At 33.0% G+C, this 17,729-nt stretch overlaps 3 protein-coding genes across 4 annotated transcripts; 2 read left to right on the top strand and 1 right to left on the bottom strand.

Annotated features, from left to right (window-relative positions):
• The first annotated feature begins 1,256 nt into the window (after window positions 1–1,256).
• LOC114416916 (pentatricopeptide repeat-containing protein At3g42630-like) lies at window positions 1,257–3,978 on the top strand. Its single transcript, XM_028381957.1, has 2 exons — window positions 1,257–1,623; window positions 2,409–3,978. Exons 1-2 carry the CDS (start codon window positions 1,534–1,536, stop codon window positions 3,564–3,566), a joined length of 1,248 nt encoding a protein of 415 aa, XP_028237758.1. The 5' UTR covers window positions 1,257–1,533; the 3' UTR covers window positions 3,567–3,978.
• A 2,532-nt stretch (window positions 3,979–6,510) lies between these two features.
• Window positions 6,511–10,627, bottom strand: LOC114384083. The gene is made up of 5 exons (XM_028343776.1): window positions 10,260–10,627; window positions 10,070–10,155; window positions 8,498–8,709; window positions 7,169–8,184; window positions 6,511–7,084 (listed from the first exon to the last, which is right to left on the bottom strand). The coding sequence occupies exons 1-5, from the start codon at window positions 10,625–10,627 to the stop codon at window positions 6,511–6,513; spliced, it is 2,256 nt and encodes a 751-aa protein (XP_028199577.1).
• A 1,938-nt stretch (window positions 10,628–12,565) lies between these two features.
• Window positions 12,566–16,823, top strand: LOC114416902 (protein MAIN-LIKE 1-like). 2 transcript variants are annotated; one of them, XM_028381952.1, is made up of 7 exons: window positions 12,566–12,740; window positions 12,830–13,416; window positions 14,451–14,565; window positions 14,898–15,026; window positions 15,223–15,423; window positions 15,526–16,022; window positions 16,135–16,823. In XM_028381952.1, exons 1-5 carry the CDS (start codon window positions 12,678–12,680, stop codon window positions 15,241–15,243), a joined length of 915 nt encoding a protein of 304 aa, XP_028237753.1. In that variant the 5' UTR covers window positions 12,566–12,677; the 3' UTR covers window positions 15,244–15,423; window positions 15,526–16,022; window positions 16,135–16,823. The 2 variants fall into 2 exon arrangements, with proteins under 2 accessions (XP_028237753.1, XP_028237744.1); XM_028381943.1 differs by lacking the exon at window positions 15,223–15,423.
• The last annotated feature ends 906 nt before the right edge of the window (window positions 16,824–17,729 follow it).

Here is a 17,729-nt window from a genome sequence, read left to right as displayed (position 1 = left end):
TGCATGGAAGTATATTTCGATTTGATCGGACTTAACTTATATTTTTCAAAGCTCGAAAATCAACCAAACATTTATTAACTCAATCAATTTATCATATTTGTCTAAGCTCGGAAATCAACTGAATGTTCGTTTGAGAATTTATTTGTCTAGTAAGTTTCATATTCTCGTGATGGACGATTGGATATAGAAAGATTGAACCCTATGATTCTAACTTAATCAATTTTACATTCCTTTTGACGAATAATCAGTCACAATACAAGTTAATACATGTGGTTTTAACTCAGCCAATTTTGTATTCTATTCATGTAGGATTGACTTAAGTACGAGCAAATAGTTGTTATCTTAACTTAGTCAATTTTATATTCTATTCCCGCCTACTACTTCAAGCCCCTTCATGATTACACACTTAACGCGGAGGTGCTATGTACCTCTTCGATCAAATGCTAACCGATCTTACTACTTCAAGTCTTTTTGTGCTTACGCACTCGAGGTTGAAGGACTAAGTACCTCTTTGGTTGAATGTTGACCGTCCTCACTACTTCAAGCCTCTTCACATTTACGCTCTTGAGATTGAGTGGTTGTATACGCTCCCGATTATTATTGGGTCAATCGACCTAAGGCCCATTAACTCAAATGCTAAACGACTTGCCTAAAAATGATGTTAGAAAATAATCCATATTAGACCTAGGTAGAAAGGAGGACAACTTTGACTCTTATACTTGAATGCTTTTGGGCTAAGTCTCATAGATCCTAGGTGAGACTTAGTTACAGGAATAATAACTAATGAGTCTTACTCATGTTTTTCTAGTTTCTAATAAATTTTAACTAATAATAAAAAGTGTGTTAGAAGAAAAATGTTAAAGAATGTTTTGATAACATTTATATTAATATATACTAGTATTTTAACTTGTGTAATGCATATAATAAATTTTTATTTTATATGACTAAAATTTATAAAGAATAACATTTTTGAATATATAAATTATGTTACTATTAAGATTTGTAATAATAAATATATTTTAATATATAAATTATATTTTAGATTCTATGATAAACAATTTATATCGTAATATAAGATATTTTTAACTATTATTAATTTCAGTTTAAAACAAATTTAATTTATAAATAAAGATGAAAAATAATAGCTTATAAAAGATAAGATGTTAATTTTGTAAAATCAACACAATTAAATTTAACTTAAAAAACAAATTAAGGATGAACATAAAGTTAAGTCCTTTATCTCTCCCTCTCTTCACTCCACCATAAAAACTGAAAACAATGTTAGCTACTGAGAGGAAAGGCTTAATTTAGCCTTTCATTTATCTCCAAAAAATCCAATGATAACGATGACTTTCCCCAATCTGAATTGGTATCCGAACTGCATGAACTGACCGTGAAAGGAAAGAACAGATAAGGGTCAGTTTCGTCTTTCCAGTTATTGGACGGCGCGGACAATAACAGAACCAAGGTTTCCCCGAAAAAAAGAAAAAAGAAAATCTTCGGTTTTTTCTTCCTCGAACATCCTCGGTGTCAATGGAAATCAATTCTCTATCACTCCCCTCTTGCCGTATGCCTATTCTGCTAAAGGACTCTCACAGCGGTTCCCCTCAGCAACAAAACAAGGTTTTCAATTTTTCATCATTCATCACTTCTTTGAATTACTATTATTTTTTTATATTTTTTTATTATTATTATTTTGTATATTTTTGGTTATCATATTATTGATACGAAATATCACCCGCTTTGCTTATGACTTATGACTAATTTCGATCGAGAAACCTGACATACCACCTTTGGGTTCTCCTCTCACAATTATGTTTTTTTTTTTTTTCATCAACAAGAATCAAGAACTTTCTTAAGGGAATCAAGTCCACTGCCACTCGGATCAATGATATTATTATTATTATTATTATTATTATTATTATTATTATGTGTATAACAGCGGAAACGAGATTTTAATCTAGGATGGCAGGTAAATTACCAAAATTCTAGAACATTAGGTATATCCTAATGAGTTTTATTATTTTAGTTAAACACAGTCAATGCTTTATTTTCAAAAGTAATTTGACCCAAAAATGCTATTAGTTACTCATATTTAGCACAAGCCCATTTAATTGTCTTACATTTGATCATAATTTTCCTTTTTCTCTGATGTACATGTCCAGGAGAATGCTATCACTTGGGACCAAATTGTAGAAAACCATTTATGCCAACTACTATTTGAATTTTTGTAATGTTGTATGAGTTTAGTTTTGTTATATGTTCAATATAAAGATTTTTACACCATCAACTAATTATAAATCATCTTAGATATGACTTTTAAGATAATTATTACAAAAATCAACGAATTTTAATTGTACGATGACAACCTGTGATTCTTTTTTATCTTTGTGATGTGCTTTGAACAGTTAATCTGGTGGCAGAATGAAAAAGGAGTAATTGGTGGTAAGGACAACAGTGTAGATTGCTCTTCATTGGCTCAAAACTCTAGTAGGAAAAGAATGATTCATCAATCTGATGGGAGTCTTCATGATATAAAAGTTGAAGGTTATATGCCAAAACAGACCTCATTGTGTGTTTCGATGCTATATTACACGGAGAATGGCTTCTTTCCTCAAGCACAGACTTTATGGGAGCAGCTCGTAAATAGCTCTTTTGTTCCTTCTGTTCAGTTCATTTCAAGATTATTTGATGCTTATGCAAAGCATAGGAAATTCGATGTGGTGATCGATATTCTACGTTATGTGGATATGAGGAATTTCAGTATTTTACCAGATGTCTACTGGTTGGCTATATCTTGTTTTGGAAGAGAAGGACAGCTTGAATTGATGGAGGATATGGCTAATGAAATGGCTTCAAGTGGTGTCCATATCTATTCTAGAACTGCCAATGCTTTCCTTTTGTATTATAGTCTTTTTGGTACTTTGGAAGAGATGGAGAACACGTATGGCCGCCTTAAGAAATCTAGATTTCTAATAGAGAAGGAAGTGATTCGGGCCGTGGCCTCTGCGTATATAAAGGAGAGAAAATTCTATGAATTGGGTGAGTTCCTAAGAGATGTGGGTCTACGTAGAAAAAATGTGGGAAACCTTTTATGGAACCTTATGTTACTTTCTTATGCTGCCAATTTCAAGATGAAAAGCTTGCAACGAGAATTTATTGGAATGGTTGAATCCGGGTTCCGTCCTGATATTACGACCTTTAATATCCGTGCTCTGGCCTTCTCAAGGATGGCTTTGTTCTGGGACCTCCACCTTAGCATTGAACATATGGAACATACGAAGATCATTCCTGATCTAGTGACTTTTGGGTGTGTAGTTGATGCATACTTGGATAGAAGGCTTGGAAGAAACCTGGACTTTGCTCTAAACAAAATGAATTTGGATGATTCTCCGCGATTATTAACAGATCCTTTTGTGTATGAGGCCTTAGGTAAAGGGGGCTTTCAAATGAGTTCCGAAGCATTTTTTGAGTACAAGACGCAAAGGAAATGGACTTACCGTTCTTTGATACAAAAGTATCTCAAGAAACATTATCGAAAGAACCAGATATTTTGGAACTACTAACTAATTGTGGGGTATTTAGGTCCATTCAAATTCTTACCAGGTAGTTAATTGGAATACTCTTTTACTGAATTGCTAGCAAAACGGTGCTGCAATTGAGGATTTGAATCTTACATGTAGACCTTGGTTCCATACAGACATTCACTCTGTAGTTAACTTGAAACAGACTTCTACTTATGGAGTTATGGTGGATGCACTTGAGGGTTAAGTGCCAAGGTAGAAACTTCCTAAACATTGTGTTAAAAAGAATATTATGATGCATATTTGATGTTGAATACTTGAATGGAACATCAGATGCATCCTTTCTTGCTCAGAGAAACCGAAACTTGGTATGAAATATTCATTGCTTAACCATATGTACATTTTCAATGTAAGCAACTCTTATCAATACAAGCTTGCTTAGTTCGCCCATGAATTTGTCCAGGCATGCATAGTTTCTTTCTTAGTAGATTTTGTATTTCACATCTTATTATTAATTGATATATAAAGGTACATGAACAATTCAGAATGTTCTTTTAACATGTCTAAATTGTTCATGTACCTTTATGTGATGAATAATGAACTATTGAGCATTAATTTCATTAATTTTGATTATTTCTTCCATGTTGTCTGTACTGAAGGACTTCAAAAGGTTAGAGAACTAATTGATATGGGCACATCATTTGATCATGCAAAAATTGGTAACTAGCATCTAATGAGGGAGGGTCATTCGCATCATAGAAATGTGTGTTGCTTATATGCCAAAAAAGGGATTAAACAAACTCTGCCATTTAGAATATTGCGTGGACTCAAGAGTGATCGTACATTTAGTTGCTGAGAGGTAATAGTTATTTTAGGTTTGTTCACAATTTAAAACTTTCTTTTTCTTTTTGTTTGTATTAAAAAATCCCTATATGTTTATTGCTTTTTAAGTTGCTACAATTTATGCTGGCTGTATTCACTACATTTGCTTAAGAAGATTCAGCATAAAAACTTATATGATTCTAAGAATTATATTAGTAGAGTGGACATATCATATTAGTGATTAAGGTTTAATTTTGAGATATTGCTTCCTTCTCGGCATAAAAGTCTAAATAGATCTTATACCGACATTTCATAGATCCAAGGACCGGAAGTTAAAAAGTTTCTACTAATGGTCCATTCTGTTATTCAGGAAAGGCAGAGAAATGTGTGAAAATTTTTAAAATTTTGGTATGGTTCTCAGACTTTCATTGTACTACTTTAATTTAAATATTTCTTTTTAATTTAAATATTTCTTTTCATTCCATTCCACTCTATCAAACGGTACATAAGGACTACTTTGAGAGCAAACTTGATAGTATCTCAATCTCAATACAGTCATGCAAATAGACATTTTGTATATAAGCTAATTAAAGTATAATGTGTTGGTTTAATTTATAGTTTCAGCTTAGTTCATCTAAAGATTTAATTCATGATATTAGTTCTTTATATGTTTATTTGTATGATCTATTTTACAAAGTATATCACCTATGAAGTTTTCCATGAGCATCATCTTCATCAAGTGTATGGGTCTATGATCATAGAGATAAAAAAGAACAGAACAGTGGGAGGAGAGTGACAAGTGATGTTTTTCCTAAGTAAGTGAAGATCTTTTTTGACAATTGATACTGCGTGCGATGTTTAGTATGTGAGAAAATTCGTGCAGAGTGAATAATCATTGGTATAAAGGTTATGGGTGAAGTTGCATGTATAATTTCTTTCTTGTTAGATTCTGTATTTCACATCTTATTATTAATTGATATATAATCTAATTATTCACCTAATGGGATAAGATTTTGTTAGTTATGATATGTAATTCGATCCTTCCATTAGGGTTACCCACTATCTTGTAATGGCGGGCCTTAAATCTTAAAATGTTCAAACAAATTTAATGGGAACATAATTAACATAGATTTTGCCAACCTGTAATTTTCGTATAGAATTTTGAATCATGTTTTTGTAACTTATGCGCGTAATATTTTCTTGAAGACCAATTACGGAAGTTGAAATTGAGGGTTGATAACTGCCGCACACATTAACTATGTGTTTGGATGAGAAAATTAAACAAGGTAAAGTATTTTTAACAAGGATATTAAAATGTCTTCCAACAATTTAATTTGTTTGGATAGGATATTTTAAAAGTAATTTAAATGATATCATTTTTATAAAGCATTTTAATCTATTAAAATCACAAAATTTCAAATTCTCACCAAAAGAAAAGGAATTAAAATTCCTCTGTCTGAAGCGCTCTCTCCCGCTTAGCACACCACTAGCTCAACACAACACATAGTTGCTTTAAAATTTTTGCATTGGAATGCAATTTCTCCGTTCAACAAACACAGAGCATTAGAAAGTGAGAGACATGAACCGTTATGTAAGGGAGGGAGTGAAGAGTTTCGGAGACGACAAGGAAGAGGAGGCCATAGCCGAGGAAGGCGGCGGGGGAGCCGACGACGAGGAGGAGCCAAGGGGGGAACTTGTTGCAGGCGAGGCCGGGGAGGAGGTCGAGGTTTTTGCCGATGTCAACGGCGACGCCGAGGAGCGTGACGTGGCGCTGGTCGAAGCCGAGAACTGATTTCAAAGAGTGAGAGTCTATGAAGCACCGACACGGACACCGGACACGACACAGACACCTGTAATGTTGAAAATGTAGGACACGGACACGGCTATATATATATATATATATATATATATATATATATATATATAATTAAATAAAATAAAATTACATAAAATTAAATATGAGCGATATGCATAAAAGATCTAAATTGAAAATCAAGATTTATATATTCATCATCATCTCAAAAGAACTTTTCCTATGATAATGAGTCACAAAAAATACTAAGAGACCTCATTATACAATTTGTACGCTTTGTTTTTTTACAAAAAATAAATTATAAAGCAAGATGATGAATTAGCAACTTCAAGTCTTCAAGAATTCCACAAACTAGCAATCATCATTGAAAAAGACACCCTCTAACTCTGGTTCATCTAAAGACAAACTAGCAATTTCAAGAATACCACAATCATCAAGTGACCCAAAATCATCTCCAGCTACATCCCACATTTTAGTTTCCTCTTGATGATATTGTGGAGTATTCCTTGAGAGAAGTCGTAGGTTGCTATGAACAAATACTAAATCTTCAGCTCTATGTGGTGTCATCTTGTTTCTCTTTAAAGAATGGATAAATGAATATGTACTCCAATTCCTTTCACAACAAGAAGATGAACAAGGTTGCGCAAGTAGCTTAAGGGCAATCTTTTGAAGTATTGGAGCATTAATGTCATAAACTAGCCACCAAGCTTTTGGATCCATTTGACCTCTATCATTTAAAGAATCAAGATCATCAAAACCTTCTCTTCCATCCAAGAAGTTGGCAAACTCAATATTCACTTTCCTCCTTACATCCACATCAAGAAAGAACCTCTTGAAGCATTTTAATCTTTCACGAGTGAGTTCCATGTCTTGATGTGGAGGAACTCGATTAGAATCTTCACTTAACCATTCATGACTATAATATCTACAATTAAAAAGAAATATATACATGATTAAAATTTATGTAATTCTAAAAAAAATGTAAGTAAAAAAGTATAGAGTCAATTACCTAGGATTTAAAGAATGAGCTAAACAATGGAGAGGAGTGCTACTCTTAGTCCAATGGTCAATTAATATGGCGTGCACTACCACATAAAAGGTTGATCTTTCACTCTCCTCCTTTCTCTCATATTGATATATGGCATTCTTCACCTTTTCAATCATTGAATCCCACATCTCATATACTAGATGGAGAGATGAAGCTTCTGTATCCGTTCTTCTAAGAACATCATAGATAGGGCTAGTGAAAGAAAGAATATAATCAACCTTATCCCACCATTTATCATCCAACAAAGTATCTTTCACAAATTTAGCCTTTGCAACATCATCTTCCTTATAAGAAGACCATTGGTCACTAATGATCATCTCTTGGAGTCCTTTCTTCAATTGTTTGAATCTCTTGAGCATTACAATAGTGGAGGCAAATTTTGTTGGAGCAATGGAAAGCAATTTCAATGAATTGAATGAATTGAAAATTGATAGTCTCATAGAGTGACTCATGACAAAGTTTTTCACAAATATTGCATCATCCGCAATTTGGGTGATCCAAGAACATTCTTCATAAGCAACATTATTTTTTTCTGTATTCTTGGCTGCACATATGTTCTTCAAAGCAAGATTTAATGTATGGACAACACATGGAGTCCAATAGATGGAAGGAAATTCAGCCTCAATTATTAAACCTGCTGCTTTACAAACGGCTGCATTATCCGTCACTATTTGCACAACATTTGAGTGCCCAACCTCCATAATTACCTCCCTCATATGTTTGGCAATGAAATCCTTGTCTTTGATCTCATTTGAACAATCAATGACCTTTAAAAACATAGGTCCACTCTCCGTGACAGCCATGAAATTAATAAGAGATCTTCTTTGCGGGTCACTCCATCCATCACTAACAATGCTCACACCCTTCTGGCTCCATGCATTTTTAATTGGTTGTAACAAATTCTCCACATGTCTTTTCTCGTTTTGAAGTAATGTTGTCCTTAATTTATTATAACCTGGAGGTTGGTAACCACTGATCTAATTGTTGGCAGCATAGGCAAATGCCTTCCTATAATGAGGATTTCTTGCTAAATGAAAAGGCAGCCCCGAAGAGTAAAACATCCTAGCAATTTCATGATCAAGTGTCTCTCTAGCTTGTAAATTAAAGGCATTTTCTACAGATGATGTCTTTCTCTTTTTTGGATCAACACCAAGAGTGTTTGTATCCATTTGGTGTTGAGTAGAAATCGGAGACAATGAGACAATGACACAAATTTTGTTTTTGACCTCTCCACCCTCAATTAGTCTCATTGTCTATCTTTTTTAAATCTATAAGTTTGACAACTGTTACCTTTTGACAAACTCTAACTCCCTTTCCTGTCATCTTCAACAAGTGTGCCCTCACTCTAGTGTAAGATCCATTAAAGGTAAAATTACAAATATTATATTTTATCTCATAATTTCCACCACCAGGTACACTTTTTATCTTTGTAACATAGGTCAATAAAGGTTTGGTATCATCATCTTGTTCTTTAGCTTGACTAGGACTAGAAGCACTCATCCCTACAACAATTTAAAAAAATAAAAAATTAATGTAAACAGTTTCTAAGTAAAAAAACAAACAACAAAAAACAATTTCTAATCAATGTTGTTCTTGTCTTATTGGTCATGTTGTTGCTTAATTTTATTCAAAACATGACTATTCAAAATAATTTTAGTTTTTGTAAATTATTTGTTTTATTTTTAAAACAAATTGATACCTTTTTTAGCAAATAATTTTTTTAAGAATAAATAAGAAAATAAAGAAACATTCAAATTCATAGGCATGTGTGAAATGTTTATGAACCGAAACATTCAAAATTTGAATTTATAAAAAAAAGTTAATGTAAAAGTGATCTATTATAATTTTTCCCTCTGTAATATGTATGTTGTTATTTCTTTAATTACTTAGCAAATAATTTTTTTAAGAATAAATAAGAAAATAAAAAAAATTACAAGAAAGGTAATTTTTTAATGGCATCTGCTAAAAAATATTATCATAAGATTTACAATAAAATAAAGAAAAAAATTACTTTTTATATTTTTTAGCTCTTGACACAATGCTGCATATTTTCCAACTTCCTAGAATAGTAACATGACCAACACACTCTGCTTCCCTTCTTGAGAAATCTAGTTACATAATACACTCATTGGCGATGCATGCAACATTGAAGCCTCATTTTTGGTCATTTAGGTGGCAACCCTTAAATTGCAAATAAATCATATTTTGTGCAGCCTGATTAACAAGGCACACAAAATTGACAAGTATTTAAACTTTCTGCTATTCATTTATTCTCTCTTACATGGCTCTTAAAATATGTAGCATAGTTTAGACATCTAGAAAAGAATAATTAGGAATAGAATAAGCCTATGCAATTATAGGGGCATTTGATTTGGTAGAGCTTCTAGAGAGCTTTGTTGAGCTTATAAATATGCCTTATGATATGAATGTCTTATAAATTCAATTTATCTTTATTTGAATAATCTCATTTTATTAAATAAGTGTTTAATCAATTTTTTTTATTAATTTAAACGTCTCCTAAAATCAGTTAATATGGTGTGAGTTTATGTTGATGATGAAGTGAACACAAAAACTATTGAAATTTGCTTTTTACAATAAAATAAAGAAGCAGCAGAAAAAGAAAGAAAGAGAGAGAAACTTGTTTTTACAATAAAATAAAGAAGTGGGGTACATGCAACATCCAACACCCAGCCGATAACACCCAATGGATAACAACAAGAAAGAGAGAGAATGTGTAAAACATTTAAAGAACAAAGTGGAACCACATAGTTCACACTAAACACGGAAGGAAAACCAGAGGCAGCAAGAAAAACCAGAGGCAACGAGAAAAAACTAGAGAAGAAATAGGAAGCAAGGACCTACCTGCGCGGGGAAGGAAACGAACGCGGCATTGTGCAGCAATGGAGGCGCTTGCGGGAACAACAAGGAGAAGACGCAGAAGAACTATTCTTTTGGTAAACATTTTTAAATAAATAATAAAAAAGCCTAAGGCTTAATGGGCCGCGACGCGCGTGTCTACGTGGTGGGCCGCATCCAACCGCGCGTGTCTTACTGTTCAACCGTGTCCGGTGACGACGAAGGCGACGGACACCGCGTCGCACCGGAGTTGTACCCGCATGCGTGTCTGGTGCGAGTTCGACCCGGGACACGCCGGTGATGAGTCGCGTCCATGCTTCTTAGGTGAGAGTAGAGTGGGAAGGTGAATATGTTCCCCGACACGATCTGGACCCAAACGGCGATGCCGAGCCCCACCCACGACTGCCTGCTCCCTCCCTTCACTCTCAACATTGATGATACTTTTGGAGAATTCAAATTCACAGTTAGCAACTTATAGCGGCAGAGAACCTCTGTGGAGTTTTGTTTTGTATTGTTGGGTGCATTGCTTAGTGGTTTGGGAGGTGTGGGGAGTGAAGTGGACATGATGAAATTTTAAATTTAATATTTTGAATCTTGTTTAACAACAACAATGAATTACATATCATTTATCTTCAATTTTGCAGTATTGTTTAATTCAATTTTTTTTGTGTTACTACAAGAATATTATGTAAGATTCAAAATTGTTTAGCATTAAAATTATTTTTATTATTTAATTATTAAATATTAAAAAAATTAATTATTAAATATTGTATAGCATTAAATTTATTTTAAATATTTAACTATTTAAAAAGTGATTCATTCATTTTCATTCAATATTGAAATTTTAATTTTTAAATACATATTAAAAAATGAAAATTTGAATTTGAATTTCAATGAAATTAAATTACTTTATCCAAACAAGGAAATTAAAATACAAGAAATTGAATTGCCTCATACAAACAAAACATTTAAAAAATAAAAAGAATTTAAATAAAGACAATCAAAATGTTGGGTATTTGAATTTCCTAGAAATTTTTAAATCCCCCATCTAAACACATGGTAAAGGATTATATTTTTTAGTAGGTCGCTTTTTCAGCCTTGTTATGTGCAAAAAAAAAATAATTATAATTAATAAACTAATAATTAATATTATTAGTAAAAAAATATATTATGCAGTTATTTATGTATGTTTGCATTTTGTGTTTCTTGTGCTATTCGCTCATTTTGAAGGGACCTTATTTGAAGTTCCAATCAACCGTTGAAATTGTTGCAATTTGAAGCCTATGGACAAGGCTATTGCATTTCCTTTCTTTGATATTTGTCCTTTTTCTATGATAAAATTGCTAATATCTTGTTATTCTGATTATTTTAAAAATAAATATTTACAATATTATGTTTTAATTTTTAAATAATAAAATTGATGTCAAAATAAAGATAGAAGGAATTAAATAAGTAATTATTTTTTCTAAATAAATATAATACTTATTTACTATAATTGTTAATAATTTGAAAAACATTAATTTATTATTATCATTAATAAATTTTAAATGATTCATGAAAGAAGAAGAAAATATACTCATACGATGTATTGCTACAAAACTAGTAGTAATAATAATAAGTAAATTAAATAGTGTGATATGACGGATAAATAATTATGATTTTTTAAGCATGTGATTGAAGTTTCCTCCTTGAGTTTGTGCATTTGAAAGAATAATTGTTAAAAAATATTAGTCTCTTAAATGAATTTTTTATATCTCAAAAAATTAATCTATGCATAGGACTTAAATAATAATATATTATTCTAATAATAATGATAATAATTGAAGTGTATGTTTATATAGAACTTAAATAATAATCTATTATTCTAAAGTATAGAAATATTTATGAAGATTTTTTTAAATTACAATTTAATTTTATGATCTGAAACGAGTATTGGATCTAATAAATAATTAGCGGGCTAGTCTTGCAACATAAAGAATCAAGTTCAATTTTTCCCCAAAAAATTACTTGTATTTTTTTTATCATTAAATTACTTGTATTTACTATTTGATTGCATTTTAAATAAGAAAATACTTGTGAGAAATCTAAAAAAATGATAGGATCTAATAGATATATAAAGTGATAAGTCTTCTTGTAATTTTTCTGAATATTTTATATAAAAAGTATTGAATAAAATATAAACACATTTAATGTTTTAAAAAATTTTAAAAACATTCACATTCAACACTTTCTTTATAAAACATGTAATAGAAATATAAGATTTCATAGAAAAAATTAAAATTTATTTAATCATAAATAAATTTTAAATTATTTTAAAATTAATAAACTTATCACACATAATAAAAAATATTATAATCAGATAATTATATAAAATTCTTTTTGGTGGATAATCTTTTTTTTTTGTGGAGCCGTTGATTGAGACAAACTAAAAAAGAGAAATATTAATAATTATTATTAATTTTTATATTTATTTATTTTGGCGCCTCATCCAATTTTGAAGCTTCTCCTCTGTTCCCTTCGTTCGCTGCTATTCACATCTCTATGCATTCTTTTTCAATTTCATTTATTTGTTCTCAGCACTTCTTCTCTCCGTCGCCGGAATATCCTTTCTCCGATGAGAAAATCCACCAGAATCTCCGCCATCGGCCTCTCAAATCCTCCAGAAGGACCAGAACCGGTAAGAAAAAACCAAAATTCCACTTTCAATTTCATTCGAATTTCAATTTAGGTCTCAATTTCGCGCTTTTTTTTCTTTCTTTCTTTCAGACGAAGCCTTTCAGCACTCGATTTTCCCTGCGGTCGTACGCGAGGCGCGTGCAGCTGCTCACACCGCAGCAGAGATCCGCGGTTTCGCGAACGGGCTTCGGGAACCTTCTCCTCGTTCCGAACCACACGCTGCTGAACAAGGTGTTCCTCACGGAGCTCATGGACGCGTGGAGCCGCGAGCGGCGCCCGTTTGTGCTACGCTCCGGCGAAGAAATTCGGATGACTCTGCTCGACGCCGCTCTTATACTTGGCCTGCCGGTTGCCGGTAGCCCCGTGAGTTTCACCGAAGAGGAACCGTTCTCTGATTTAGAAGAGTCGTACGGAGCAACGAAAGCAAAAAGGAAGGTGGCGATGAGTTTTCTGGAAAATAGGTTGGATTGGATTGGGGAAGATGTGAGTGAGGATTTTGTGAGGTGCTTCTTGCTCTACACGATAGGGACGTTTCTCGCTTCGAACGATGGGAAGGTGGATTCGCGTTTCTTGCGGTTTTTTGAGGATTTGGATGAGGTCTCGGGTTTTGCTTGGGGAGCTGCTGTTGTTGATGATTTGTGTCAGTGGCTGGATAAGAGGAAGGAGCATAATGTGCGGTATGTGGGAGGCTGTCTTATTTTTCTCCAAGTAAGCGTGTTTCACTATGTCTAGTTTGATGTGAAGAATGTTAGCTACAAGGCCTTTAGTAAAAGTTGGTACTTGATATATTTATGGACAATCAAATTGGCTTTTCAAAAATTGAAGCAATGCGTGTTTGAAAACGTTTGGAGAACGTCTGTGATGTAGAAGCTATAGCCTATAACTACTAGCTTCTTAGTAAACATGAAAAATTACTTATCGGATGTTGAAGCTATAACTATTAGCTTCTTAGTAAGCAAGAAAAATCACGTCTGGGATGTAGAGGCTATAACTACTAGCTTCTTAGAAATGTGAAAAACCATATATGAGATGTGGAACTAAGCATGCTACTAATAATCAAGGTTTAAGAGAAGATGGTCCGTAACCGTAATTGTGGCTACAATATCAAAGGTTGGGGAGTTTGCGATTCCAGCCGTATTTGTCACATTTGTTTGTAATTTTTTGCAATATCAAGAATTGTACTGAAACTATAATCACAACCACAATTTAAAACCTTGCTAATAATAAAGAGGGTCTTAAATAATGATTTGTGAATGTTGTTCTTTTGATCATATATATGAGATGTGTGGCTTATTTTTATTTTTAGTTTATTGCGTAAATTGATATTTTGCTCGTCTATAAAGATTGTGCTTATTTACAAATTTGACTCCTGTAAGAAGGAAGTTAGTCCTCCATTTCCATGTATTTAGTAATTTAGCACATGTTTGGATCTCTGGTAGAGAGGGGCTCAACATACGTTCATGGAAATAACTCCTTTGTTACTTTTCCATTGAATGTACTTTTGGGGGTTAGGGAATGGACTTCCAAATATAGCTTTAGTTAGTATCTATTTAACTGGATTATAGTTGAAGGTTAGTATGATCAATTTGATGTAAATAAATTCTCAAAGACTAAATTGATGTTGATTTGATTTATTTTAGTGTTTTTTTTCCTCTCTTTTCTTTTCATATTTAGATTAATTGTAAAAGCTATATGCATTGTCTTATTTTAGGTTAGTACGGCCACAATTGCAAGATCATGATTTGACCTTTCCTCGTGTGTGTCGATGGGATAATACAAAATCTAAGCGGGGTACTTCATGGTTTAAAGACTTGGATGATGACCAGGTAACTTAGAAACTTGCTTACAAATCATTTGAATGTTGAGTTTATATTCACTAACTCATATAACATGGAAGGTGGAGAGAACATATGTCTGTCTTGACGTACTGCCATTTTTATGCTATATTCAGTCCTTATTTGATGATTGGATGGTTGAAGTAGCAAAGCATTTCTCTTCTCCAGTCTTTTAGGCTTTAGTATGAATCTGCAGATAATAAATTTGGTGTTTGAATTGATGACAGTTACCTTGGTTTTATGTCACGTTGAAGTCCTAATAAAAAAATGGAGGAAGGAAAAGTGGGTTATAATTCCTTTTGTTTATATGTATTTGTGTGCAGGTGATTTGGAAACTCGAACCTACTTCTGGAGAGTTACAGATAGAGGTAATCAAAGAAGCACTTGATTTGCTAGGTGACAACAAAGAGCTTCAAAGTGTAGAAAGCAGTTCAATTAGCACACCATCTAGTGTGAGTTATATATATATATATATATATTATTTATTTTTAAATTTCTGGTGCATATAAGTTTGGATTGTGGTGGTTGCAGTAGAATTTTCAAACGCAGAAAATGCTCACAAGAAAAAATGATTTATTTGCATTAAATAATGATTCAAAATGTTACTTCAAAATTTTTGGACCCCTTTGATTTAAGTTTTAACTGCAGGAGCCTGCAGTTTCTGCTTGAACTGCAGGTGATCCTGCTCCTAAAAGTTTATAGGAGGAGTTGCTCCATTCTAAGGTTAGTGCATGCCACCAGCCACAGCAAACTTGAGAGTCAAGACAATCTTATCCTTTGAGCCAAACCTTATTTGACACGATTTTAATGTTGGACTGTTGGTATTCAATCCAAGTCATCAATTCAAATGTATGAATTGTTAAGATGGTTATCTTTAGTTTGAAGTTTAAATATTAATAAATTTTTTATAGTTGAATTTCTTTTATTACAATGCTCCTGATGTAAATTCAGGGTTACAGCTTAGTATCGAGAAAGAAGTACATAGAGTGGACGAGGATGATTTGGAGAATCAGGTAGTGGAGGACACCCCCACAAAGTTGAGCACTTGTGATGAAGAATATAGAGAGCAAATCAATCCCGAAAACCTGATGGTGTTGGACACTCCCCCGGATTTAACCATTTGTGACAAAGTAGGTAGAGAGCAAGAAATGAATCTTGAAAACCTGGCAGTGGTAGTTGAGGATACCCCTACAACTACCAGTATTGCTGACAAAGTAGGCGGAGATCAAGAGGTCAACAGTGAAAAACTCATAGTGGAGGATACTCCCCTGAATTACATTTGTGACAAAGTATGTCGAGAGCAAGAAATGAATCTTGAAAACCTGGAAGTGCTAGTTGATGATGCCCCCACAACTATCAGTATTGCTAATGAAGGAGGCGGAGATCAGGAGTTCAATGGTGAAAAACTCATAGTGGAGGATACTCCCCCTGAGTTGAGCTTTTATGATGTGAGATTTTATTCTACCTCAATCTTTTGGGTCTTGTCATAGATTATTGATTTTTATCTTTTCTTCTCCACATTAAGTCATTACATATAAAATTAGCTTCTTTGATTAGCAGGATGATATAACAAAGAAGAATGTCATGTTAGAAGTGGAAAACACTGAATTGAAGATGAAAATAGACCAAGTAATGGAGGAAAATGAACTTCTCTATACACAGATTTTATCAAATACCCGATTTGAAGAGCAGAACAATGAGTTAAAGAAAGAGCTGGACTTGTTGAGAGAAGAAAACAGAATTTTAAGACTGTCAATAAGTAGTTTTGCAGACCGGATTGATAGACATATTTTGGATTTCGAATCTAATGCAACTAAGTAAACATGCTATCCTTGAATTTCACCCCATAACTTAACTAGCTGCTTATAAAGCTAGAGCTGTGATACCCAAACAAACCCTAAATTTCAGACCTTGATGCAGTCGCAACCCTGATCAATCCCAGTTCTTCCGCAAAGTATGGAATTTTGGGTAACCAAGTGTGTATATATATTGTTAAGGTAAACAGACATCATTCATTCTAATTTAGGAGTGGTTAGTATTAGGAGGTTTCTTTTTAAGTGAAACCATGAAATTCATGCGAGGCAAACAGAACTATTTGTTTTCTTTGTTGTATATTATGTAGCAGATGTAGCAGATAGCACATGTACTTCTCCAAACACAAGTTGTTGGAGTTCAAATGGCATATAGTTATCCTTTACTTTTCATGAGCATTATGAGGCCTAACAACGAGTCACTGTAAACTTTCTTTAGTTCATTCTGTCTTTTTGATCAGTAAGTCCATCTACTACTACTACTGGCCCTTGCAACTTTAGCTTGATGCTATGTAATTCAATGGCCTTTGGTCGGTGTCTTGGTTGTGGGAGGGCACGTCTTTTTGGTGTGGTGTTTTTCGTGGCTGGGCAGAGGCTTCAGTTTTGTTATGTCGGCAAAGGTATGCTAAATTTGGGTTTTCCGAAATGATGAGATTGAGGGTTCGTGTGTTTAGTTTTTAAAGTGGTTGTGCATGAAGAAGGGTAGTGAAATTTTTGTGTTTTGGTGTAGGGACATAGGGTCATGGAAATTGCTCTGTTTGCGTTTATGGTTTCGGTGGTTCAATTCTGAGGTTTGTTTGAAGTGTACGTACTTATTTGTTAGGGATGTATTTCGTTGTTTTTGGTGAGGATCAGGTGAAGTTTGTAAAGGTTGCGTGTGACAGGAATTTGTGATGGGTTCAGCTATTTGTGGATGTGTTGAGATGGGTAGGAAGCCTCGGTTCATAAACGATATTGGTATTGATGATATATTGATAAACGGTCCTCCCTCCAAATTCGAATATAAGAAGAAAAACATCGGTTTTACGCCAACTTAGTTGGTTCCTTCCTCCGCAAAAAAATAAAAAATAAAAGAGAATAATTTTATAAAATTAATCTTATATCATTAATTTATTTATAAATTTTGTTATTCACCTTTAATATTATAAAAAATATAAGCGAAAAATAATTAATATTAAATTAAAAAGCTAAAATGATTATTTTTTTCTCTTACATACGATAATTATAATGAAATGAAGGAAACAATTAATTTCACAATCCCAGTTAAAAAATAAGTTATTTTTTGAAGTGTTCTTTATTAAAATATAATATCAAGGAAAATAAGTCGTTTGAAATTAAAATTCA

Source organism: Glycine soja, chromosome 1 (assembly GCF_004193775.1).
Source record: "Glycine soja cultivar W05 chromosome 1, ASM419377v2, whole genome shotgun sequence".
Lineage (NCBI taxonomy): Eukaryota > Viridiplantae > Streptophyta > Magnoliopsida > Fabales > Fabaceae > Glycine > Glycine soja.
This window is presented reverse-complemented; position numbering and strand designations above follow the sequence as displayed.

Excerpts from the sequence above, each read along its gene's own strand:
- LOC114416916 (XM_028381957.1), top strand. The coding sequence starts at position 1,534 with ATGGAAATCAATTCTCTATCACTCCCCTCTTGCCGTATGCCTATTCTG. Across the intron at positions 1,624-2,408 it reads CCCCTCAGCAACAAAACAAG|TTAATCTGGTGGCAGAATGA; the intron begins GTTTTCAATTTT and ends TGCTTTGAACAG.
- LOC114384083 (XM_028343776.1), bottom strand. The coding sequence starts at position 10,627 with ATGTCCACTTCACTCCCCACACCTCCCAAACCACTAAGCAATGCACCC. Across the intron at positions 10,156-10,259 it reads TCACCGGACACGGTTGAACA|AATAGTTCTTCTGCGTCTTC; the intron begins GTAAGACACGCG and ends GTTTACCAAAAG. Across the intron at positions 8,185-8,497 it reads GAGTTAGAGTTTGTCAAAAG|ATCAGTGGTTACCAACCTCC; the intron begins GTAACAGTTGTC and ends GCCAACAATTAG.
- LOC114416902 (XM_028381943.1), top strand. The coding sequence starts at position 12,678 with ATGAGAAAATCCACCAGAATCTCCGCCATCGGCCTCTCAAATCCTCCA. Across the intron at positions 12,741-12,829 it reads CTCCAGAAGGACCAGAACCG|ACGAAGCCTTTCAGCACTCG; the intron begins GTAAGAAAAAAC and ends TCTTTCTTTCAG. Across the intron at positions 14,566-14,897 it reads AAGACTTGGATGATGACCAG|GTGATTTGGAAACTCGAACC; the intron begins GTAACTTAGAAA and ends ATTTGTGTGCAG.